The sequence below is a fragment of the Phycodurus eques genome, chromosome 17 (genome assembly GCF_024500275.1).
Source record: "Phycodurus eques isolate BA_2022a chromosome 17, UOR_Pequ_1.1, whole genome shotgun sequence".
Classification (NCBI taxonomy): Eukaryota; Metazoa; Chordata; class Actinopteri; order Syngnathiformes; family Syngnathidae; genus Phycodurus; species Phycodurus eques.
This window is the reverse complement of record NC_084541.1, coordinates 21,611,185-21,634,806: the sequence shown is the minus strand read 5'-3', so window position 1 is coordinate 21,634,806 and position 23,622 is coordinate 21,611,185. Positions and strand designations below refer to the sequence as shown.

The following is a 23,622-nucleotide window of genomic DNA, read 5'->3' as shown; positions in this document are numbered from 1 at the left end:
TGTAAACGGAGCACCCGACTCGTCACCACTCAGTCGCGAGTTTGTGTTTGTTTTGTTTGCTTTGACAACATCGAGAGCGGCGAACGACGCCATCGTTATCGAGCGCATCATTTGCGTCACTTCCCGTGTGACCGTCCAGCCATCTGCTGGCACAAATCAATCATTGATTATTGATTGACGTGTTATTGTTGAGTCTGACTTCCATCGGGGCGCCTTTACTCTTGGATAAACGTTTTTAAAAGCAATGTGCTTTCACAATAAAGTGACAAGTGAATTACTTGAGGTGAGTTTCGCTTTCAGGAAACTCGTCGCTTTTAGTGAGAACGTAAAAAAAACAATTAACGTCTTTAAAATCTTTTTCGTGTCGAGTGCGGAAGTAAAAAGGAAAAAAGAAAAGAAAACGACGAGACGAGTACTACGATGGCGGAATTGACGTTTAAGGGTTCCGCCAATGGGAAGGCTCCAACCATGCGCTCGTCCAATCGGCGCCGAGCTTTCACAAGTGGGCTGTCTTGATCGTTTGTGCTTTTTTTTTTTTCCCTTTTTTTCTTTCTTTCTTCTTCTCTCTCCCATTTCCTCTTCCTCATCCTCGGTCGTGTGTGCGTTCTTGTTGACGCCTCCTCGATACTGCTCCCAACTTCATTTTCACGAGTACATGGCCGAAGCATGAAAGCTGAGAGCTTCCCAACGCGTCTTTGTGTTCAGTGGGAGGCGCGGGTGAGTCCAGTCCGTCCGAGCTCACGACGCCTGTTAGCGGCTAGCTAGCTGCTTATTTCGCTCTTCTTCGCGCTTCGTCGCGTTTTCCGGGCCGGGCCTGCTGCGCCGCGGTGCTTCAGCCGGAGGTTGGCTGCCGCAGCCCGGCCAGATGTGCCGGCAGGCCTCGACGGGGAGCGCGGAGCAAATTGACCTGTTGATGGCGCTGCTCCTAAAGCTCTCCTATCCTCACGTCATGGAACACACGTCCGCCCATCTTTGGCTCAGAACCGGGTCGTCTTGTGTTCTGCGTGATGGCAGCGTCCGTTCAAATCCGCTTTTGTAGACTGGAATATGCAAATAATCTCGTGTTACGTGACTTTGTCCAGCGCATGAACACCAATACTCCACGTTGATGTGAGCCGGGTCGGTAGAACCTTTCTTTCTATCAGCCATTTGTTGGGCCCCTTCGTGCTCAGAACCACCTAAGATATGCTCGTGCTTGTGGAGCCCCTCAGACGTCACATGAGCACACTCGACGGAGGCTCAGAAGCAGAAGCAAGCTCCTCGGTCTGCATATTAGACCTCTACGCTCCGAAGCAGAACCAGCTACGAAGTGTCGGACCCTTCTCTGCTCAGAACCCGTCAAGAAGCGTGAGAGCGAAAGGAGCGCCCGAGTCCAGCGAGCACACGAGTGTCGTGTTGTAAAAAGAGGAAGTGGATCCGAAGGCGGCGTCAAAACGAGGAAGTGTGAGGTTCTGCCAGGTCGGCCGCACTGTCGCCGAGAGTGAAAACGCGTAACGTCGTTAACTGTGGTGAACTCCGATCCGCCGCCGGGCGCTCGGATGGCCGCTTCTCGGGACCGTCCCGGGGAACCTCGAAGCGGGCGGGTCGCACGCCGGCGGTCACGTGACGCAAACGGCCTGTTTTTCTTGTCGTTTCAGGTGGACACGATGGACGCGACCCGGCCCGCGGGCCCGGCGGGAAGCTTCCCCAGCCTCACCTGAACGACCCGGCGGGAACCGGGCCGGCGCGACCCGCGTCCTCGGCGAAGATGCGAGTGAGCCGCTCCGACGTTCTGCTGGGCTGCGTGCTCCTTTGCTCCGCCTCCCTGCTCTACCTGGGCCTGAGCGGGCTGGACTGCCCCCCCGAAAGCCAGCGCTCCCGCTGGGCCGAGCTCCGCCGGGCCGCCTCGGCCGATCCCAACGCCTCGCTGAGCGAGCGCCTTCCCGAGGACACGCCCCTCATCTTCATCGGCGGCTTCCCCCGCAGCGGCACCACCCTGATGCGGGTCATGCTGGACGCTCACCGGGCCGTGCGCTGCGGCGAGGAGACCCGCGTCATCCCCAGACTGCTCACCATGCGCGCCTCCTGGAGCCGCTCCGTCAAGGAGCGCATCCGACTGGACGAGGCCGGCGTCACCGACCGGGTCCTGGACTCGGCCGTGCGCGCCTTCCTCTTGGAGGTGACGTCGTCACACGCGCGATCCTGCTCTGATTAGCCAAAATACATGAATGAATGATGCCCCCGAAAGGGCTTGAATTGCTTTTAGATGTCCCGAGATGGCGGCGAAGGACCGGAACGCACCGACACCGTGCGTGTAGCGTGTCGCCGGCGCGGGCGGAAGCTGGCATCTCCAAACGTGTCACCTTTTTCAAGGAAAGCAAAAAATAAATACAAATACGCCACGTTTGTTCGGCCATTAACATTGCGTCATTGTCGAAGGGAGCGAGGCATTTTCAACCCTTTTTCATTGGTCATAGGCTTTCCACGATCGGGATTTTTGGGGCCGATCAGCGAGTTTAAAAAAACAAAAACACATCACCGATCCGATCACAACATGAGCAATGTGTCTATTTAAATGACTTGTTCATTTACTGTATATACTTGTGTACTGTATAGTGAGTATCTTCAAAAGTATTCCCTCATCAGGTCATGTGTTCTAATCAGTCAGGTCAAACCAACATGACAGAAATAATGGGTGCTAACTTACTGTAATTAAATGACTTCACGCACACCGAAACACAGAGCACGATTCAATAGAACGTCGACATGTTTACGTACAAGCGTTAGTGCTAGCACTAGCTTGCTAGGCTACATAACGTTTTGCTGCCTGCTCGCGAGCGGTATCGTATTCAAAGTACGTGAACATACCTCAAGCGATCCTTGAACCAACGTCCTCTCCTGTCCCGCCCACCAGCATCACGTTTTCCCCCCATCTTGTTCTTTTTTGACCAACACAATACACGTGCAATCCATTGTTGTTGTCGTGGCCGTGGTAACGAGCGGTTGCGTTTGATTTGACGAAGCCCAGTGATCGTAAATGACGTCAAAAGACACGACAAGGCAAAAAATAAAGTGGCTTTTGTTTTCAAATATACCGGATACGGCGGCGACGCGGAGTAAATATCTTTTGCGGATCGACGAATTATGACATTAAAGCCGATCGGCATAAAATGCTAATTATCGGCGGATGCCGATCAGATCGGTGTCGAGTCTAGTTGGTCAATCACTTGTCCAAATAACACAAACGCATGGAATCGATTTGTGGAAAAAAGAGCTTGCGGTTTGACGCCAGCAGTCAACTGCGTTGTTCAGCTACACGTGAGGCTCAGCAATAGTGTCAGGAAGCTTTCTACTAGTTCAACCTTTGCACTGGCAGCCGGCGGCAGAATTCTCCAGAGTGCCGGCAGCCATTTTCGAGCATTTTGACGGAAGACCCGCAACAATATTGTCCCGTGAAAATATTAGCACCAAGCCTACCGAAAGAGAGAGTCGACTCTCTTTTTTGACCAGAAAAAAAATCATTCAAGCTTGTTTCCTTCTTTACTAATCGGTACATGAATAAGGATTGGTTTCACCAAAAACACATTTCTTACCAAAAAGTGGACAAAAGGAGCTTTTCGTTGGGGACAAAACTTGATTGACGCTGGTTTTTTTTTTTGGTTGTTGCTTTTGTGACACCTCAAACGCCAAATAATCATTTAGTTAAGGACATACGACAAAGAAACGTGGCGTGCGCGACGGTGACACACGGCATGGCCGAATTCCACATCAGTGACTTTTTTCCAAGGCTTTCGCCATTCACTCCAACTGCGTCATTGTTCCTCACAATCGCAAAACACACTTTCTACTATCTACTCTCTTATAACACACGTGTGCATTCCCTGTTGGGGCGTCAGGTGCCTCAACTTGTCCGACTCCAAACGTGAGGCGACGGGGCGATCGTCACCGCCCTTAATCTTTATCTTCTACTCAAAATCCGCGCTGCCGCCCACTGGCATCTGTTCGTCATTACAGTGGTTTATGAACTTGATATTAAAAAACAAACTGCTTGAGACCCTCCCTGTCACAAAATGTACTCGACGAATATACGGCGGTGGTGGTGAATGAATTTATAAAAAAAAAAAAAAAAAAAAAAAACGCTCGCACAAATTGATGTGACATCACACATGGGCAAACAAATATGTGGCCTGGCACTTCAAGCGCTATTAAGTCATTAAATGCACTCTGGCATGTACGCACACAATAACAAATGTTCAGGAAAACGGGCAAAATGTCGACGACACGGGCTATTATTAGTAGTTTGACGAGAAGAGGAACGCATCTCAAATGCTGATGGAAAAAAAACCGCTGTCGAGGAATTAGTGCTAGCGACGACACCAAGGTTTTAGCAGAAGGCGCCAAAGTAATACTTGAATTGCTTTGGCCTGAGCGCCAAAAGAGAGTCCGCTAATTTGCAAATGCCAAAGCACAAATATGCGGGGCTTCACTGTACTCCTCGCGCTGTCGGCCGCCCCCCCCGTCTCGAAAAATACTTCTTTTCTTAACCGCCGAGCTCCCGAGTGTGTTTTCACCCCATCCGGCTGTTTGCTGTAACTTTTGAGATTGTTGTTAAACTCTCTGTAGCACTTTGAGGTTTCTTGGAAATGGGAAATGCATACAAATACAATTTTTAGTATTATTTTCACTGAAAAGCTAAAAATGTTAGTTGTAAAGCTCATTTAAGAAACTTTTTCAGAGAAATTAGAAATGATTGTTTTCACTGCTGTAACTTAGCTGGTTTAAAAGATTCGAAGCAAGATGTACCCGCAGAGTCGGCCCGAGGCGTAAGGCAAGCGGCGCAAGTTCACAGCCGATCGATGCCGACCGACTCGAGAGAACGAATCCTTTGCGATCTGCGACGATTTCCCCAAAATGACAGTCTGTCAAAATAGCGACGGCCACTTCAGCTTGTCATTTCCCTAAAATGGCCGCCGAACATCCTTTCGTAGTGCTCGGGGAGTCGGGAACGAGCGAATGCGTCGGCGGTCGATTCGTGTTCAAAAGCTAAGCAAATTGCTAATCGCGAGTAGGAAGTACTTTACTTGGTGTGTTTGTTTTTTGGGCAGACGCATGTTGAATGTTGCAATGTGTGTGCGTGCGCGTCAGGTGATCGTGGGCCACGGCGAGCCGGCCCCCCGTCTGTGCAACAAGGACCCTTTCGCCTTGAAGTCGCTCACGTACTTGGCGCACATCTTCCCCAAGAGCAAGTTCGTGTTGATGGTGCGAGACGGACGCGCCTCCATCCACTCCGTCATCTCACGCAAGGTGACCGCCGCCTTCCTTTTGTTGTGCACGCAAAGACGCAGCGGACGCCTTCGCGCTGTCACCGTCTTGCGCGTTTGTTCGTCGTCCCTCGGAAGCCTGCGGGTATCTTCCTAACGGCCGTCTTATCTTGTTGGCGTTTCAGTGTCCTGCATTTTAGTTCAAATTTGTAGATTTGAAACGTTTTGAGACTCGGTTGTTATGAGATCTGCCTTCAAATGCAGCCCCCAAAGACCAAATATTCAAAGTCCAAATCTCTTTCGTGACCAATTGTGGTGTGCAAAGTATCTTGGGATCTGAGACTTTGTGAGAGCGTAATCAGGAAAGAGTTGGGTCACAATTGAGGCGGTCTCGAGGCTGTGTTTGAACATGATCTGCCTTCAAATGCAGCCTCCACAGACACCCAAATCTTTGTCATGGCCCATTGTGGCGTGCGTAGCATTTTGGGCCGGAGAGTCGTCACGAAATAGGAAGAGCACGTTTGAAGGCCTGGCAGACTTCTGACCTCATCCGCCTTCAAATCCAGCCTCCAAAGAGCAAATACTCGGAATCCAAATCTTTTACGTGACCGATTGCGGCGTGCGAAGCATCTTCAGGTATGAGAGTTTGTGAAGGAGAGTTTGTAAGCCACCATGGAAGTCTTTCGGCTGTGTTTTGACACGGTCTGCCTTCAAATGCAGCCTCAAAGGGCCAAATATTCTAAATGCAAACGTTTTTTTTCATGACCGAGCAGTAGCGTGAAAGCAAAGCCCGACGGTGTACGAGTGACGTGTCGTGCAAAACAAGAAGGCCACGACCGAAGGAATCTTTCAGTCGGAAGTGCGTCGTCACCGTCGTAAGCGTGAACGTGTCGGAGCCCGTTGTGTAAATTCGCTGGCGCCGCCCTCAGGTGACCATCTCGGGCTTCGACCTGAACAACCCTCGCGACTGCCTCAGCAAGTGGAGCAACGCGGTAGAGACCATGTTCAACCAGTGCGTGGCGGCCGGCCCCGAGCGCTGCCTGCCCGTTCGCTACGAGCACCTGGTGCTGCAGCCCGAGCGCGAGATGAGGAAGCTGCTGCGCTTCCTCGAGCTCCAGTGGGACGCGGCCGTCCTGCACCACGAGGAGCTCATCGGCAAGGCCGGCGGCGTCTCTCTGTCCAAGTGAGTTGTGACTCGCGCCTGGTAGAAAGGGGCCTAGAGGTATTGTGGGGAAAGTGGGCAGATTTGGTAAACATAAAGGGGTGTAAATATGGGAGATAGTTGGGGAACTGTTGTAGAAATGTGGGTAGATTGTATCAATAAAGGTGACTAAATGTGGTATATACGGTGGGTACGGGAAGTATTCAGACCCCCTTAAATCTTTCACTCTGTTATATTGCAGCCATTTGCTAAAATCGTTTGTTCATTTTTTTTCCTCGTTAATGTACACACGGCACCCCGTATTGACGGGAAAAAACGCAATTGTTGAGATTTTTATGAAAAAAGACAAACTGAAATATCACACAGCCATAAGTATTCAGACCCCTTGCTCAGTATTTAGTAGAAGCACCCTTTTGAGCTTTTGAACAGTCGTGAGTCTTTTTGAGAATGATTTGGGGATCCTCTCCCATTCCTCCTTGCGGATCCTCTCCAGTTCTGTCAGGTTGGATGGTGAACGTTGGTGCGCAGCCATTTTCAGGTCTTTCCAGAGATGCTCAATTGGGTTTAAGTCGGGGCTATGGCTGGGCCATTCAAGAACAGTCACGGAGTTGTTCTGAGGCCACTCCTTCGGTATTTTAGCTGTATACTTCGGGTCATTGTCTTTTTTGAAGGTGAACCTTCGGCCCAGTCCGAGGTCCTGAGCACTCTGGAGAAGGTTTTCGTCCCTGGATATCCCTGTACTTGCCCGCATTCATCTTTCCTTCGATTGCAACCGGTCGTCCTGTCCCTGCAGTTGAAAAACACCCCCACGGCACGATGCTGCCACCACCACCGCGCTTCACTGTTGGGACTGTATTGGACAAGTGATGAGCAGTGCCTGGTTTTCTCCACACAAGCCACCTAGAATTAAGGCCAAAAAATTCGATCTTGGTCTCATCAGACCAGAGAGTCCTCCAGGTGTTTTTTTTTTTTAAAAGCCAACGCCATGCGGGCTTTCATGTGTCTCGCACTGAGGAGAGGCTTCCGTCGGGCCACTCTGCCATAAAGCCCCGACTGGTGGAGGGCTGCAGTGATGGTTGACTTTCTAGAACTTTCTCCCATCTCCCGACTGCCACAGTGATCTGTGGGTTCTTCTTTAGCTCTCTCACCAAGGCTCTTCTCCCCCGATGGCTCAGTTTGGCCGGACGGCCAGCGCGAGGAAGGGTTCTGATCGTCCCAAACGTTATCCATTGTAGGATTATGGAGGCCACTGTGCTCTTAGGAACCTGAAGTGCAGCCAAAATGTTTTCTAACCTTGGCCAGATTTGTGCCTTGCCACAATTCCGTCTCTGAGCTCTTCAGGCAGTTCCTTTGACCTCATGATTCTCATTTGCTCTGACGTGCACTGTGAGCTGTGACAGGGGTGTGGCTTTCCGAATCAAGTCCAATAAATGTAATCAAACACAGCTGGACTCCAATGAAGGTGGAGAACCGTCTCAAGGATGGTCAGAAGAAACGGACAGCACCCGAGTTAAATATGTGACTGTCACGGCAAAGGGTCTGAATACTGACGGCTGTGTGATAGTTCAGTTTTTCTTTTTTCATAAATCAGCAAAAGTTTCAACAATTCCCTTTTTTCCGTCAAGACGGGGTGCTGTGTGTACATGAATGAGGAAAAGAATGAACTTAAATGATTTTAACAAATGGCTGCAATATAACAAAATTTAAGGGGGTCTGAATACTTTCCGTACCCACTTTAGATGGGTAACTGTTGTAAAAATGTGGTTAGATATTGTAGAAAGGTGGGCACATGTGGAGAAAGTAACTGTTTAAAAAAAAAAAAAAAAAGGTAGGGAGATGTGGCTAGAGTTTGTTATAAAAAAAAAAAAAAAAAAAAAAGGCGGGTAAAGGTTCCGGAATGGTGGCGAGATGTCGAAAGGTTGGGAGGTAACGGCCAAAGGTGGACGGATGTGGTAGATGTGGATCGCGTGTGCCCGTTTACTGTAGCGTACCGTGCGTCTGCGTGCGCAGGGTGGAGCGCTCTACCGACCAGGTGGTGAAGCCGGTGAACACGGACGCGCTGGCCAAGTGGGTGGGCCGCATCCCCGAAGACGTGGTCGAGCACATGGCCGAGGTGGCCCCCATGCTGGCGCGACTCGGCTACGACCCGCGCGCCAACCCGCCCGACTACGCCCGCGCCCCCCCGCTCGCTAAGCCCGCGCTGGTAACGACGTTCACCTTATAGATGTACACCACATAGAACTAAACCTACCAGGTACAACTAGTAAGTAAACCACATAGAGCCAAACTTGAAAGTTAAACGATAAAAGCACGGAAATGAGATCGACTCTTTTTGGAAGCCGACGCCGATATTTGGCAGACTCAAATTCCGAGACCCGGCTAATTTAAAAATTGTATAATGAATAAAATAACTTTTGGGAGTCCCTAAACAGAGGCAGCACATTTGACAGTTTTACAACAGAGGAAAAGAAGAAGATTGCAAGAATAAAGTCCTAATATTTGAAGTGTATATATTTTACAAGAATTCAATTGTAATTTTATGAGAAGTGGTAATAGGAGAAAAATGCAAGAACAAAGTCTTGATTTCGTTGTTTTCTTTGTATGTTGTTTCATCAGCCTTGGAAGATGGCGGAACCTTCCGGACCCGCTTAGACGGCAAAAGAACTTTCTGGACTCGACCTCACAACCGCCCCGCGGATCCCCGGCGCACCTTCGAGGCGCACTTCTTGTTTCCTATCGCACCCTTTTCAGTTTTTTCTTCTTGCGGTGGCCGTCTGCGGACTCGTACGCCAGCGGCGCCGATGTGAACCACACGCTGGAAATTTTCAAGACGATTTTCTTAATAAATTATTGCAAAAGACTGACAGACGCCTCCGGGGGCGAGCGGGCGCATTTCCCGATGGGCGCCGCTCGTCCATACGGGAAACGGCCGTGCGGTAGCTGCCATTACTGTACAGCATGTCTCCATGGTTACCAACAAGTCAATAAACACAAATGACACAATAGACATTGCTTTATTTAGCGGCTAATGGTTAGCATTGGCGGTGTTCCGTGAACGCAGCGCGACCTCTTTCGCTGGCTAGCAGGCGAGCTTGTTGATGCTCGCCAAAGCAAAACGCGTCGTGGCTCGACTTCGTGCTTCTCGACAAACAGAAGTTTTCTTCACTTGAATCACTTACGAGCTTTTATGTCGAGCCAATCTCTTGACATCAGTTGGCTAATGCTGCTGTTGTGTACTAAAATATTTGCTTGTCCTTATTTTATCATGATTTCAAATTCAATTTATTCAAACTATACAGTGAACCTCCACATATTTGCAGTGTGAAATTCGTCTCGTTGCTGATTTTTTTTTTTCTTTTTTTGGGGGGGGGGGGGGGGGGCGACTCCACATCATAGAAATTGTAGCTTTGGTGCCATCTGGAGGTATATTGGTGCCATTTAACTTGGTGAGACTGAGGGGAGGCGCTTCAAAATCCCAAACGTCAAATTTGGTCGGGCCATATTTTTGGGTAAGAGAAGAAATGCTTTGCCGCCATCATGTGAGGTGTATAGGCAATTACAAGCCTTTACGGGTGGGCGTGGATTGTGTGGCAGGATTCGGTCGTTCTTGGTCCCGGCCAATAGCGGGGCTTCTTCACTGTGGCGGACCAATCAAATGCCGGGCAGCGCTTAAAAGTTGTCATAATTGTAACCGTATGATGAGGTGACGCTGCGTTGAGGCTTTGCACTGGAAAGCGGAACTTCCATGTGGTGAAAATGAGTTTTGGACGTCCGAAATGGACGAGTGAAGCTACTCAATTAACTCCATGAACGCTCTGCATTGTTCATAATGGCGTCTGGTTAAGCGTCGTCGTCGTCGTCGTCGTCGCTGCCCGCCAGGCTGCTGTCGGTCGACTTGGTTTCCTCGTCGTCGCCATGTTTTCCCTCAGGCTGCTGCTGCTGCTGCTGCTGCTGCTGCGACGTCTGCGTTTGCGGCGCGCTGCCGGAAGCTTCGGCGGCGGGGCCCCCTGCCGGAAGAGAGGGGGCGGGGCCCCCCGCCAGCTGCGCCGCCTCCAGGAAGGAGGACCAACCCTTCAGACGCTCCTCACGTTCGCGGCTCGTCTCCTCCACCTTGACATACACACGCGCGCCACATGACAGCATCACCATGGCAACCAGGGTTCTTTAATCTGGTATTTATATTATCAAGGGGCCTGAAATATTTGTTTTATTAAATTGGGGACATTCTAAAATTATTTTTTTTTATTTTTTGTTTTAGGAAATAACTGGTTAACTTTATTGTAAATATTAAAATTATTCTACATATATAATTATCAATTTGTTTTACAAATTGACTGAATCAATTTGTTCATAAATAACGAAATAACCAATTCTACATATACGGTATATTGAACAATGTTGGATTTATGAAATCATTGGCTATGTTCATCTGAAATGAAAATCTGAATGAGAATGATTAGTTTTTCAAATGAACTGTTACTGTCATATAGGAATGGCAAAGGCCCCGCCCCCTCGTACCTGATAGTCGGTGTTCCCGTCCCAGAGCGTCGCGGCGAGCTGCCGTCCGGCGAACCAGCGCCCGTGGAAGGACGCCACGCAGGCGTCGGCGTGTTCCTGCTCCTTGAAGGCCACCGACGCCACGCCGTCCGGGTGGCGCTGGCGACCGCACAACAACACGCTCAACATCCGGAACGGCCGATCGCGACGGGCGGGCGGGCGGCACTCACGTCGAACAGGATGACCTTCTTGACCTCGCCGAACTTCTCGCACTCCGAGCGCAGGTCGTCGCGGTACTCGTTCAGGACCAGGGGGTCCTCCTGACACACACACAGGGCATTTATGCGTATGCATAACTGTGTGTGTGTGTGTGTGTGTGTGTGTGTGTGCGTGCGCGCGCAGGCACACCTCAAAGTCACCGGGGTGGAACATGTTCCTGACGATGACAACCTTCTCGTGTCGCTTCCTGGCGTCCGCTTGCTTCTCGGGCCGCCAGTCCAACTGCCTGCCGGGACGGACGGACGGTTAGCCGTTCTGTCGGGACTATTGCTTGAAACGCGGCTGCAGCGGTATTTCGCCACGCACGGGCGACTATCAAAGCACCCGCGCACCTCCTGACTGGAAGTTATGCTCCCGAGATGGAAATTCCCCAGACTTTGTGGGCAGAGGGAGCCAGACAGACCGACGCGGAACGTTCTGGTGAGACGCTTGCTGAAGCGTCCCCAGTGCACTTTTTAAGACGGAATTGAACTCCTTTCTCGGCCCGATCCCCGACTCCCTCCTCGAGCTTATCCGCAAAACGAGCAGAAATACAGTACGGACACACGCACTTTTGCTGCTGCTGCATCTTCTTGCGGTACTCCTTGTTCTTCTTCTTCTTCTTGCTGGCGTCGTATTGACCTTTGAGCTGGAAGCGAGCCACCTCCACGTGCAGCTTGTAACCTCTGACCTCAGACTCGTCCAGAAGGCGCACGGCCAACTCCACCGACTCCCTCTGAACGCACGCGCACACACACACACACAAACACAGTTAGCCTCCCCCCCCAAAAAACCAACTCATTGGTTGTAATGTGTATTTGAATTAGCAAAAATACCACTCAGTAATTTTGTACGTTAACGCCACCACGAAATGAAATGACGTCGCTTACTGCCATTGACGAGCATTCTCGAGTTTTGCGGCGGGGTCTGATGCCACGCTTTGTCGTCGTCAAGCTTGCAGACAAAGTTAATGAGGCACAACCGCCCGCGGATGGCGGCGACGCACCGTTTTCGGATCGAAACGACTCCCGGTTCGCCGAGCCCCACCCACGCATCGCATCGCGCGTGTTGCGAGGAGGAAACGGTGGCCTTCGCAGCCAGACCGCAAAACCGTGCGCGCGTGTGTCCTAAAAAGCACAACAAAGATCTTGGAGGTTTGAGGCTTCATGAAATGAAAGCACTTTTCAGATGTTACGTTTGCCACCAAAGCAAAAAATATTTGCACGGGAAGTCGCTGTTCTGCTTGCTCGATTTCTTTTTTTTCTCCACAAAAGCTTGATTACTCCACTTTCTGGGACAAATACCCGCATTTCGTAAAACCTACCATGACAAAAAAAAACCAACAACAACAAAAAAAAGCCTTTACGTTCTACTGTTGATTAATAAGAAAGGAAAACAGGTAGAATCTTTTTGGCTGGCGAAAGAAGAGTCTATTGTTTCTTTGAGTAGACCGGCAGAAAATCGTGCAACGCAATATAAATGCTCAAAAATGGCTGGCAGTGAAATGAACCATTTTTGTCACAGCATCAACTGCATGCTGCTCCTTCTGGTCTGCCCGCCTTGGCCACTTGGGGGCAGTATAACGCCAACAGACAGCTATACTGTCCATTCAGACTCAGAGGCAGCGCTCGCCTCTTTGCAGCGGCCAATCATATTGCAGCGGCGCACGTCCCGCCGAGTGGGATAACGTCGCGACTCTTCTCCCAGCTCGTCAGTACGGCACTAATATTGGCCACTCTACGCAGAGGAGAAAGAGTATATGACAGTTAGAACTGTCTGTCTACATGTTGTGCAACCATTTGTGTTCAGTCTGTTGCTTAAAGCAGCGCAACCCAGATGTTTAGCGAGCAGGCCTCTCTGAAGGTAGTTTGTCCACTTTAAATACACAGGATGTCAATAAAATGGTCTTTGTTTTATGTTTAGTTCAGTTGGGAGTGGCACTTAAAGCTCGAAAGCACTTTCGAATGAAATAGGAACCATTTGCCAAACTTGTAAAACGAGTCAAGTTCACTGCCGGCAGACTCCGCTCGCACTGCAAGTTGCAGCAAGAATTCGGCCCAACGACCAAAGCGGCAGCTCGTGTGTGGAAACCCGGAAGCGGAGCCCCCCGTATAACCAGGAGGATAAGCGGACGGTCCCGAAGGTGGCCGCGCTCGGAGGTCGTCCGTAGTGACCTTGAGGTAGCAGCACAGTCCGTCTCCTTTCAGGTTCCCGTCCTGGTCCTTGTACAGTTTGACCTTGTAGTCCTCGCTGAGCGGGTCCCGCATGACGATGCCGCACTTGGACATCAGAGCCACGAACTCCTCGGGGCTGGTGTCGGGGGGGAGGCCTGCGCACGCACGGGTCGACCCGTCAGAGGAGGACAACGGGGAAACATGCGGAGCGGTCGCCACCCACCTGTCACGTACACGTTGGTGTTCTTGTCGTCCTCCATGTCGAACCAGCCTGCAACATTGCCACCTTTTAATGCGTCATGTCTCACACTTCTCAGGTTGAGCGTTCGAATTCCAGCCTTCCCGCCTTGGCCAGTTGTCCCTGCGCTTAAATACGTTTTCCTCCCACATTCCAAAAACGTGACAATAACCATTCATCCGTTTCCCAAAAAAACAACAACAAATGTTTTTCGTAATGCTTCTATAATGCTGGTGTGCACGCCTTGGCCACCTGGGGGCAGTGTAATACAGATATTGGGAGACAAACTGACTCCGTTAGCTGCAGTAATAATTGTCATTCTTTGCAGAGGATAAAGAAAATACGCCTGTGGCGAGTATTGGTATTTTGTCTGTTGACGTGTGTTGCCGCAACGCTTATGTTCCAATACCCGTTGCTTGCGCATTATGACGCCGATTGCGATCCGTTAGGCCGTCATCTGCGTTGGTCCAAATACACAAAGTGTAATTGTGTTGCTTTGCTGTTCACATCGAGAGTGTAGAAAAAAGCTTGAGATTCTTGATGAGAATAATCAACCATCTTCTCCTTACCAGGATCTGCTTTCCTCTTCTCTGCTCTCTGCTTGCCGTCTTTGGCCGCCGCACTCTTTTGCTGCTCTGAGATGAGCTCTCGCGCGCCCGCCTCCTCCCTCGCCGCCGCCGCCGCCGCCGCCGGCCGCTTCTCCGTTTCCGTCGCGGCGCCACCGGCGTCCGGGTCGCCCTCCCGGACAAAGCCGTAGTTGGCCTGGTAAGCCGCCATGAAGTCCTCCGTGATCTGAACACAAGGACGACGACGTCAACGTCAACTTCCCGCACGACGCGTGCGGCGACGTGAGCGTTCGGCGTACTTTGGGGAACCAGGCCTTCTTGTCGTGGTCCCAGTCGTAAACGGTGCCGTCGTCGGGGTCCGTGTACGTGAACGCGTCGGAACCGGCCTGGCTTCTCCTGCTGTAGAGCTCCTGGAGGCGCAGCTGCTCCTCAAACTCTTTGTTGGCCTCGCCGCTCATCTACAACAGAAACGCCATCATCATCCTCAACGTTTTGAATCATTCAAACGATCGATACACAACACCAACACAGTGACATCGCCTCATGAAAATACTCCTCTTACAAACCCGATTTACAATGTTGTCCTTTCACAATTTTTTTCCAAACAACACGGAATTGTGCAACGAGCTAACACCAGAAATAATGAACGTGAGATCACGGCCATTTTTTCAAAATCCCCTGGAAAAATATCTAACCCAATTCTCCTTGGTCATATTATACGATTCTTATGGAAATATTGAAATTCAATGTATTCAAGTTTCGTTTTAAATGACATTTTTATGGAGGTCATATCGATGCAATTGAATTATCAAAACGTGCATCCTCCTCGCTTGGGCCTATTAATCAAGTTTTCAATTGTTTACTTAGTAGTCAAAGGATATATGGCGGCACGGCGGTCGACCGGTTAGTGCATCTGCCTCACAGTTCTGAGGATCCGGGTCCAAATCCGGCCTCGCCTGTGTGGAGTTTGCATGTTCAGAACATGCAAACGTCACACAGGCATGAAAATTGATTTGAACAGAAAGGAAGCAATCTGGAAGACTCTGAAGATTACAATAAATCAAAATAAACGTTTTTTTTTTCCACCGCTCAAGTACACGTTGCTTTACAAATGTAAGATTCAAATGAAATTAGCTTTTTTTGTTTTGGCCTGCAACTTGAGCCAGGCCCATCTCCACCTGCACCCGATGCCGACTTCAAGCCGTGCCACATGAAGAGCATCCTCCTCTTTAAGCGCTCTCATTCTGGAAAAGAATTGACTCGAATCGTTGTCTGTTTGACTTCATTTTTACACTACGACCGACTTCTAATGCATAAAATAAATGAGCAATAGTTGATGGCGAACGACATTTCGATCATTGCAACGGAGTAAAAGTAGCGTTACTTCTTAACAGCAGAAGCGGCGGAGGTGTTTTTTGTGGTCCCGTCAATTCCTGTGACTTTTCCAAAGCGCACAGGCGGAACCTCGCGTATTAGTCCGCCGCGGAGGTCGACGTGCGGATGCCGGCCGGATGCGTGGAACGAATCTCGCTGCCAGCGTTCGAAGAGTACGAAACAGCCTACGACGACAGCGACCCCCGGGAAAACAGGAACAACTCATCGGATCTATCCGATTCACGGAAAGGGCCTATTTCGAGTTCAAAACGGCAAATTTGCATGCATGTGTTCTTCCGGTGCCTGCGTGGGTTTTCTCCTGACACTCCGGTTTCCTCCCACATCCCAAAAACATGCGCGCGACGCTAACCGAAGACTCTAAATCGCCTGTAGGTGTGAATGTGAATGGTTGTTTGTCGATGTGTGTGTGCCCTGCAGTTGGCTGGCGACCAGTTCGGGGTGGAACCCGCCTCTCGCCCGGAGTCAGCTGGGATCGGCTCCGGCACGCTCGCGACCCGCGTGAGGAGAAGCGCGACAGCAAATGGAGATATATGCATAGAAAATCTCAGGACATGTCTCGATTTGACAAGGTTTGCATTTTTAAACCGTACACATTTTTGCCACTCGTAAATCTGATGGAATCGCATATTCTGCTCTAGTTTGGTGGTTAGGGTTTTGTGGTGCAGTCATCTCAAATGTGAGCACACTCGCTCGGAGTGTCAACAAATTCGAGCAGTTGAATTATTTTGGTGCATGGACGCGATTGCTATTTTTACCACCACACGCACACTTGATGCTAAATTAGCTGTACTCGGCAAGCCTTACCTTCGCACGGCCTCGGATGGTCAAATGCTGAAGAGAAGGTGCCGACGTAAGCAGAACAAACTCCTAAATAACTAACATTCTTTTGGAGGAAAGTGTTTTGACTGGAATTTCTTGAAGCTAATGACGCTATGCTAACGTTTAGCTGGACGAATTCGCGGCGAGGCTTGAATCAAATACGTCCGGGGTCGGAGTGCCACTGCGCATGCGTGTCTAGTCTCCAAGGAGCGCTCGATTTGCGTGCTTTAGCTACCTCCGCGAGTAGCAACGGTTTTCAGACGCCAAACAACCACCACCCCCGCCCGCACGTTTGGTTCGGGTCATTAAATCGATCGTACATGCTGAAGCGACACGGTCAGTGTCAATCGGGCTAGTTTGGAGTTAGCCAGCTAGCTGGTTGAAGTCAAGTCCAACAGTCGGAGAGCGACTCGAGCTGTTCTCGGAGGATGGCGGAGGGCGGCGGGAGCGTAGACCCGGCCGGCCTGCCCCCGGGGGACCCCCAGCTCATCGCCATGATCGTGGAGCACCTGAAGAACCGAGGACTTTTCGACGAGTTCCGCCGCGACTGCCTGGCCGACGTCGACACCAAGGTAGCCGCAGCCGTGCTAACTAAGCTACATGCTAACCCACGGCCAATATATCGACAATTATTACATTTGTATTGGACTGGGGAGGTTAGTATTATTATCACCGTTTATTTTTGTTCGTTGAGTTTTGCCTCGAATGTGTGCGAGTCACACCGCCCACCATGTTTCTTGCAACTGCATGTCGTACATTCAAACATTGATGGCGTTCGTTTGGTTTTCTGGCTCACTGTAATCGTAATGAAAATAAATACGTTGGCTCGCAGGCGGCCCGGTCGAGCACGCCCGCCTCACAGTCGTGAGGTTGCGGGTTCCAATCCGGCCCCGCCTGTGTGGAGTTCGCAAGTTCTCCCCGTGCCTGGGTGGCCCCCAAACACGCCTGCTCGGTTAAGCGAAGACTCGAAATCGCCCGTAGGCGCGAATGATCGTTTGTTTCTATGCGCCCCGCGATTGGCTGGCGACCAGTTCGGCTGGGACAGGCGCCAGCACGCCAGCACGCCCGCGGCCCGTGGCCCGCGGCCCGTGGCCCGTGGCCCGCGGCCCGCGGCCCGTGGCCCGCGGCCCGCGGCCCGTGGCCCGCGGCCCGCGGCCCGTGGCCCGCGGCCCGCGGCCCGCGTGAGGAGAAGCGCTACGGAAAAGGGTGGATGGAACCGGACATTGGATCGTCAAGCCGCACTCGTGTTGTTTGCAATACGCCGCAGGCGCCAAACGCAAGCACGTCTTGCCAGAGAATCTGCACTGAAATTGCTCTTTATTTTCACTTCTAACAAACTTTTCAAACACTTTTTTTCCACCGAATCTTTGCAACATGACTTAAACAACAGTTGTGTACTTCAATATTTAGCCATGACAATTTTCCATGACTTCAGATTTCAAAATGAATTTGTTGTTACCACCTGAATGGCTAACGCCGCTCGATTGTAGGCGCGATTCTGTATCGTGTACATCGGGGGCGCCCAAACTTTTTGGCTCAGGGGCCACAGTGCCGTAAAAAAATTGTCATGCGGGCCAGCGTTATTAATTTGACGTGCTACCGACGAGGGGAATGCTTTTTTGTGTTTTTAGTTTCCTGTTTTACTATGCTGTCCGCTGCTAGGTAGATCTTATAACTGCCTGACCTGGATAAATGAAGGTTAAAATAAAAATTAATGAAATGCAAAATAAAGTATTTTTATGAAATTTGACTCAAACTTTATTCATCAGAATCGACAAACAACATGTTTGCATTCATGTGAAGGGTGCTACCGAGATCTGGACTGCAGTCAATGGGGCGGGTCTGGCTCAAAAGCGGTGGTTTTCATGCGCAAGATGTCACGCAGGTGGGAGTCACTTGGTCTTGTCCTCGCGCGGTTCTTATTCATGTTCGTGACCGAGAATGTCTTCTCGCACAAGTACGTCGAGCCAAACGAGCCTCAACATTTTCTTAGCAAATGTACGAATCTCTCGGGACCCGTCTTTGTCCGGCCGCCGGTAAACGTTGACGAGGGAGTCGTCGGTACCGGCTGCGACACTCCGTGTCACACTGCAGCTCAATGAGCTCCAGCTGCAGGTGGGCTGGAACGTCACCGAGATCCACGGAAACGGTTTGGCGCATAGAACTTGTTGGTGAATAATACAATGGAGTTTTGTAGCTTTACCTCCTTCTTCGCTTTCTTTGTGACACACTCGGGTTGATAATCCACTGTGCTGCGCCATCCGTAATAATCCCCGTGATTTTATTCCACTTTAATTTTACGTCATGTACGGCGGAACAAACGGAAGCAAATAAATCTTTCCCTCTTGTTTGGTCCTGAAGGCTCCGGAGGTCAAGTAGCTCTTCACGCACGTTCATTTCACTGTCCGCTCCTCTAAAACAAAATCCGGAACTGAGCGCTGTCGGACGCATCCGTGCTTTCGTCACAGACTCACGAAAAAAATTCAAACTCCGCTCCTTTTGCGTCCAACGGTCTCTTAATATCAGAAGAAACTTCTTCTTGGCCTCTTCGTGACACGGTGCTACGAGCCAGGAAAACATTGGCGAACTGTTGCTTTTTCTCAGGACAAATGTTCTCCACCATTTTCATCACACAGTCTTGAATAAATTCGCCCTCAGTAAAAGGTTCGCGGTGCTCGGCAATCGGCGTTGCCACCTCGTAGCTCGCCTTTGTTGCATTTTCATTCGACTCGCTGGCTCTTGTGAAAAAGCGTCGCTGTGCCGTTAAACCGGCTTCCAGTTGCTTCCGTTTTTCACTGCGTTCGTTCCCAGTTAGCTCGTCGTAATTAGCGTGTTCCGTCTGGTCGTGCCTCTCGGCCACAGTCTCTCGGCAAATTAGGCACACGCGGTTGTTTGGAAACTCGGTGAAAAAATATTCAGACTTCCATTTGTCCTGGAAACGTCGGCCCTCGCTATCAACTTTCCTTTTCGTACTTCCGGTTGCCATTTTAGAAATGGGCAAAAAACAGATCATGCGCAAAACGGCCCCACGAGACTTCAGCCACAAGTTTACTGCCATCCTGTGGTGAAATATAAAATTGCGCGTGTATTTTGTACTGCCGGGCCACATATTATTGGTTTTATGACAGAGGCTTCGGGCCAGTGGAAATATGAACACGGACTTTGGGCATGTCTGGTGTGCATGAACCCCCTGGCGCCCCCTTTTGGCCAATTGAAACCTAGTAAAACTCCTGTAATTTGTAATTCCTTTTGATTTAATGCGTGAAAGGGTTTTCACTCTAGATTCAACACTCGACCATTTTTGTTTCTCAAGTTTTCCACCAGATGACATCGTTTATCCATTTTAGGACAAGGGAGCAGTTTCATGTCTCCCAAAGAGCGTTGAGCTGAGCAAATGAATGCCGCCATTTTGAAGAATTGGCGATGCCCTCTGGTGGCCAGCAAGTAGAATTACACTTTCCGTTTTTTTTACTCGACATTTCTGGGGCCAAAAATGGCCAAAGAATGGGTTAGCGTGAAGGATAATTAAATCCTACATGGTGCGCTGTTGCTTCATGTTTTGTCTGCGCACAATCCTAAATTCGTTGTCGTCGTCGTCGCTGCTGATTGCAGCCGGCCTACCAGAACCTTCGTCAGAAGGTGGACAACTTTGTGACGTCGCACCTGAGCACTCAGGACTGGAAGGCGTCCATCAACAAGAACCAGATGAGGAACGGACTCAGACAAAGTGTGGTCCAGTAAGTCGCCGCCGACGGTCATCGGGTACTTTTTGTGTGCGTGTTTGCTGACGAGCGGTGCGGTTTGTGCGCGGAGGTCGGGCATGTTGGAGTCGGGGGTGGACCGGATCATCACTCAGGTGGTGGACCCCAAGATGAACCACACCTTCAGACCGCACATCGAGACGGCCATCCAAGACTTCCTGTCGGGAGACAAGAAGGATGAGCGCGCCGCCGCCGAACCGTTCCCAGCAGCCGTCCGAGGAACCCGAAACCCCTTAAGGTGGTCGCACGGGCCGCTCGGGATGTGGATTGTGCCTGTTGAGGAGCGGGACACGACGCGTGATGATGATGACATCGCACACGTGACGCGTCCTCTCCGAACTTTCCGTGTCGATGTTCCTTCTGGTGAACTCCGACGTGACCGTGACCCGCATTCAACTTCTCTGACAACACTTTTGTTCCTTTTGTGACAATTTATTTGAATGAATCCATTCTGTTCACAATGTGACATTTTCTCAAACGTTTGACATTTTTCCAATGAATTAGAAGACAAACATCCATCCATCCGTTCATTTTGTAAAGCGCTTTTCTTCTCCTCTTCAGATTAGTTCAGGTGCATCAGTCTTTTGAGTTCAGGGGTCACGTTCACCCAAGTGGGCCGGACCAGTTTATTGGTGGCGCAATAAGCTAAAGACGACGACGACTACTCAAGATTTTTCCTATTGTTTTGCCGCAAATAATTACGAGTAGGCTTGAAAAATAATGACATTTCTTGATCATTATCTTGTTTCAAATCATGAAAAATCTGAACTTTCTGAACAAAATCGATTTCAACTTTTTATTTTGAATCGGTTTCCATTCTCAGATGTGCAACTTCCAGATCTCAGCAGATCTATAAACGCTATGTACCTTCTTTTTCTCAAACAACTAAAGATCTAGAAGTCAACGGAAATGTCGACGAGCTCGACGGACTCGTCGGCCCTACGAACTCAAAGTGGGAACGTCGGAAAGGACGAGGGTGCGCTCGCCCCCTGCCGTGTAAACGCCCACACGAAAATGCAAACGAGTTGCGGCAGTGCACGAAAGCAACATCGAAGGCTTCCGCCGAAGCGATCGGAAGCTCTTGACCGACTTATTGCGATATTCAGTCTTCAAAGATTTCTGCAGGACGAATTAATTTTCACAGCGATCAAATGTCACGTCAGTGCAACCTCCGGTGACAAAATTAGCTACAACTGTTATTGGCAACATTGCCAAGAGTGTACAAGTACAGCGTGGAGTCACCGCCAAACCTGTCTGCTCTCGCGCATAAAAACCCTTGTTCGTGACTCCACGTTCCAATTTAGTCAGCGAACAATAACTAATGTCTACATTTACAGATACACTTGCATAGGAACGTACCTGTGACTAGTGAATATTATTTGACGGGGGGACGACGACGACATGTTAAAACCAATTTGAGACGCTCCACGTCTACTTAGCCAAGCAATATCGAAGCAGACCCCCCCAAAAAATCTCAATCTCTCAAGTCAAAATCCCAGCAAAGCAAAACGTTTTTTTCTTCTGACAACGTTTCTTAATAAAAATACATATATATATATCGTGGTACCTTGCAACATTCAAATGTGTTTAGAAGTCGAAAATGGTGTGACAAATTAAAAAAAAATTCATTTTCTAGCTTGGTGCTAAGGCGCTATATGTTCAAGTGAGTTGAGGAGCTTCGTTGAGACAACTGATTAAAACGTGCAGCGGGTTGTAAATGTCCCCCGGGCGGCGCTTGGGCCACCCGTGCACTAGGGGGCAGAGCTGAGCTCGTCTTAATGACGTCCAACAACTTTTCAAGGCCGCCGCCGGCGCGATGGGAGGCCATCGGCATCCAAAGTCCCGTTGCTAGGACACGTCTGCGCGTCCGCCATACCGGATGTGTCAAATGCTTTTCCGGACACTCGCGCAAAATGTGTCTCATTCACACAATAATCCAGTTGGGAAACAAAAACAATAAAAGTCACTTTGAAATGATTCTTCCCATATATTTTGGAATACTTACCATCGCTGTAAACACTCCCAAAAACAGGAGTTTACATTCGTCATAGTTAGGGATGTTCGATAGCACTTTTTCTTCACACCGATACCAGTACGAGAACTCATTTTGGAGTACTCGCCGATACCACTCGTACTTTTGATCAAGACGTATTCAATTTCAATTTACATGATGAAATACAATCGTGAAGACATCTTGCTTTCTTTTCTTACTCGACCTCAATTTGTTGCATCGGTGGCAGGCGTCAGCAGCCTTCACGAGTGCCCGATACCGTAAAATAAAGCCGATATCGCTAATGATAATCAAATGAAATATGATTTAGTTTGCGCCTGTCTGGTTACCTCACATTCATACAGAGCGCACACACCAGTTTGTCTGATTGTGTGTCAAAAATGACCACAAACAATAACAGATCGTAAAATAAGCCCGTGACATTTTGAAATAATGAGCACAAACACTCATGTTCACATTGAACTGATTTTAATGGCTTCTTTTGATCCTCGACTATTTCAGCGATCAACTCTTGTCATGTCGTAACGTTACTCGTAGTAGACGATGTCGTAACGTCGTCGTAACAGCCGTCGCTTCACTTTTGACACATTCAAGATGGCGGCGACGTTTACGGAGGGTTCGGCCCAAGTCGGCGTCTATTTCGATTTGATGTCTATGGAGCACCGCGGCCGGCGTGTTAGCCTGCTGAAAGCGTCGCGCCGTGATGATTGGCTGACACTGACCACGCCCAATCAATCACACACAAGAAGATAACAGACCCTGACTGGCTGAAGAAGAAGAGCTTCAGCATCCACGTTTATTATTGGACAAAGTAGCACACTGAACACCTCCAAAGAAGAGAACAACATTTACTGGCGGGAATTCTCTCTCCTTTCTTTTCCTCGACTGGAAAAAAATGCCACAGAGTTCCCATCTTGTCCCAACACACGCACGCACGCACCCACACAGACGCGCACACACGCTTGACAGCCAGTCACTGTCAGTCAGCCGGTGGTTGACCCCCACACAACTGACAAAGTCTGCTACTTCAGTCGAGGTGGTTCTGAGCGGATTTGAGTCGGTGTTGACCGTAAACGGGCGGCGGGCGCGGCCGAGGCGGACGCCGCGCCCGCCCGCTGTGTTTTTTTATTGATTTGTTGTCGAGCGTGAAAAGTAGTTTGAGAGAAGGCCATAAAGTCCAGATTGAATCTTGGTTGTTGGCGTGCCATTTACAGTACAGTGATATAGAACTTCTAAGCCCCACCCCCTCGTTAACTCACAAGTAGAAATCAGTTTACAAACGCGAACAATATAGCATCGAGCTCTCGAGGCTGTACATCACCCTGAAGAAAGTCAAAAGCACAATCGCTTTTCCATAGGAAACCTCATCTCAAGGCAAATGGATGGCCGCCACGCCCGGGACGTAGACCCGGCCCGTTCCGGACGAGACGACGGGCTTCCCGGGAACCGCCCCGACATGGTCGTAGACCCCATCCAGCCAGGTCGTAGACCGTGACGTGGA

At 49.9% G+C, this 23,622-nt stretch overlaps 3 protein-coding genes across 4 annotated transcripts; 2 read left to right on the top strand and 1 right to left on the bottom strand.

The window, feature by feature from the left end:
* The first annotated feature begins 543 nt into the window (after positions 1-543).
* On the top strand, positions 544-9,716 carry tpst1l (tyrosylprotein sulfotransferase 1, like). Of its 2 annotated transcripts, XM_061702672.1 has the most exons (7): positions 544-717; positions 1,212-1,458; positions 1,638-2,158; positions 5,125-5,283; positions 6,170-6,423; positions 8,413-8,605; positions 9,019-9,716. In XM_061702672.1, the coding sequence occupies exons 1-7, from the start codon at positions 667-669 to the stop codon at positions 9,052-9,054; spliced, it is 1,461 nt and encodes a 486-aa protein (XP_061558656.1). In that variant the 5' UTR covers positions 544-666; the 3' UTR covers positions 9,055-9,716. The 2 variants fall into 2 exon arrangements, with proteins under 2 accessions (XP_061558656.1, XP_061558657.1); XM_061702673.1 differs by lacking the exon at positions 1,212-1,458 and having other exon boundaries at positions 9,019-9,712.
* Positions 9,112-16,525, bottom strand: htatsf1 (HIV-1 Tat specific factor 1). The gene is made up of 10 exons (XM_061702675.1): positions 16,335-16,525; positions 14,435-14,593; positions 14,139-14,361; positions 13,555-13,602; positions 13,332-13,486; positions 11,730-11,893; positions 11,308-11,404; positions 11,130-11,219; positions 10,921-11,058; positions 9,112-10,512 (listed from the first exon to the last, which is right to left on the bottom strand). The coding sequence occupies exons 2-10, from the start codon at positions 14,591-14,593 to the stop codon at positions 10,243-10,245; spliced, it is 1,344 nt and encodes a 447-aa protein (XP_061558659.1). The 5' UTR covers positions 16,335-16,525; the 3' UTR covers positions 9,112-10,242.
* Positions 15,948-20,444, top strand: bod1 (biorientation of chromosomes in cell division 1). The gene is given in 4 exon segments (XM_061702678.1): positions 15,948-16,921; positions 19,962-20,086; positions 20,163-20,304; positions 20,306-20,444. Coding segments are annotated over 4 exon segments (453 nt in total). The 5' UTR covers positions 15,948-16,777; the 3' UTR covers positions 20,348-20,444.
* The last annotated feature ends 3,178 nt before the right edge of the window (positions 20,445-23,622 follow it).

Coding starts and splice junctions, on each gene's coding strand:
- htatsf1 (XM_061702675.1), bottom strand. CDS start 14,593: ATGAGCGGCGAGGCCAACAAAGAGTTTGAGGAGCAGCTGCGCCTCCAG. Junction 11,405..11,729: donor AAGATGCAGCAGCAGCAAAA/GTGCGTGTGTCC, acceptor CCGTCCCGGCAG/GCAGTTGGACTGGCGGCCCG. Junction 11,220..11,307: donor TCCACCCCGGTGACTTTGAG/GTGTGCCTGCGC, acceptor TGTGTGTGTCAG/GAGGACCCCCTGGTCCTGAA.
- tpst1l (XM_061702672.1), top strand. CDS start 667: ATGAAAGCTGAGAGCTTCCCAACGCGTCTTTGTGTTCAGTGGGAGGCG. Junction 1,459..1,637: donor GAAGTGTGAGGTTCTGCCAG/GTCGGCCGCACT, acceptor TTGTCGTTTCAG/GTGGACACGATGGACGCGAC. Junction 8,606..9,018: donor CGCTCGCTAAGCCCGCGCTG/GTAACGACGTTC, acceptor TTGTTTCATCAG/CCTTGGAAGATGGCGGAACC.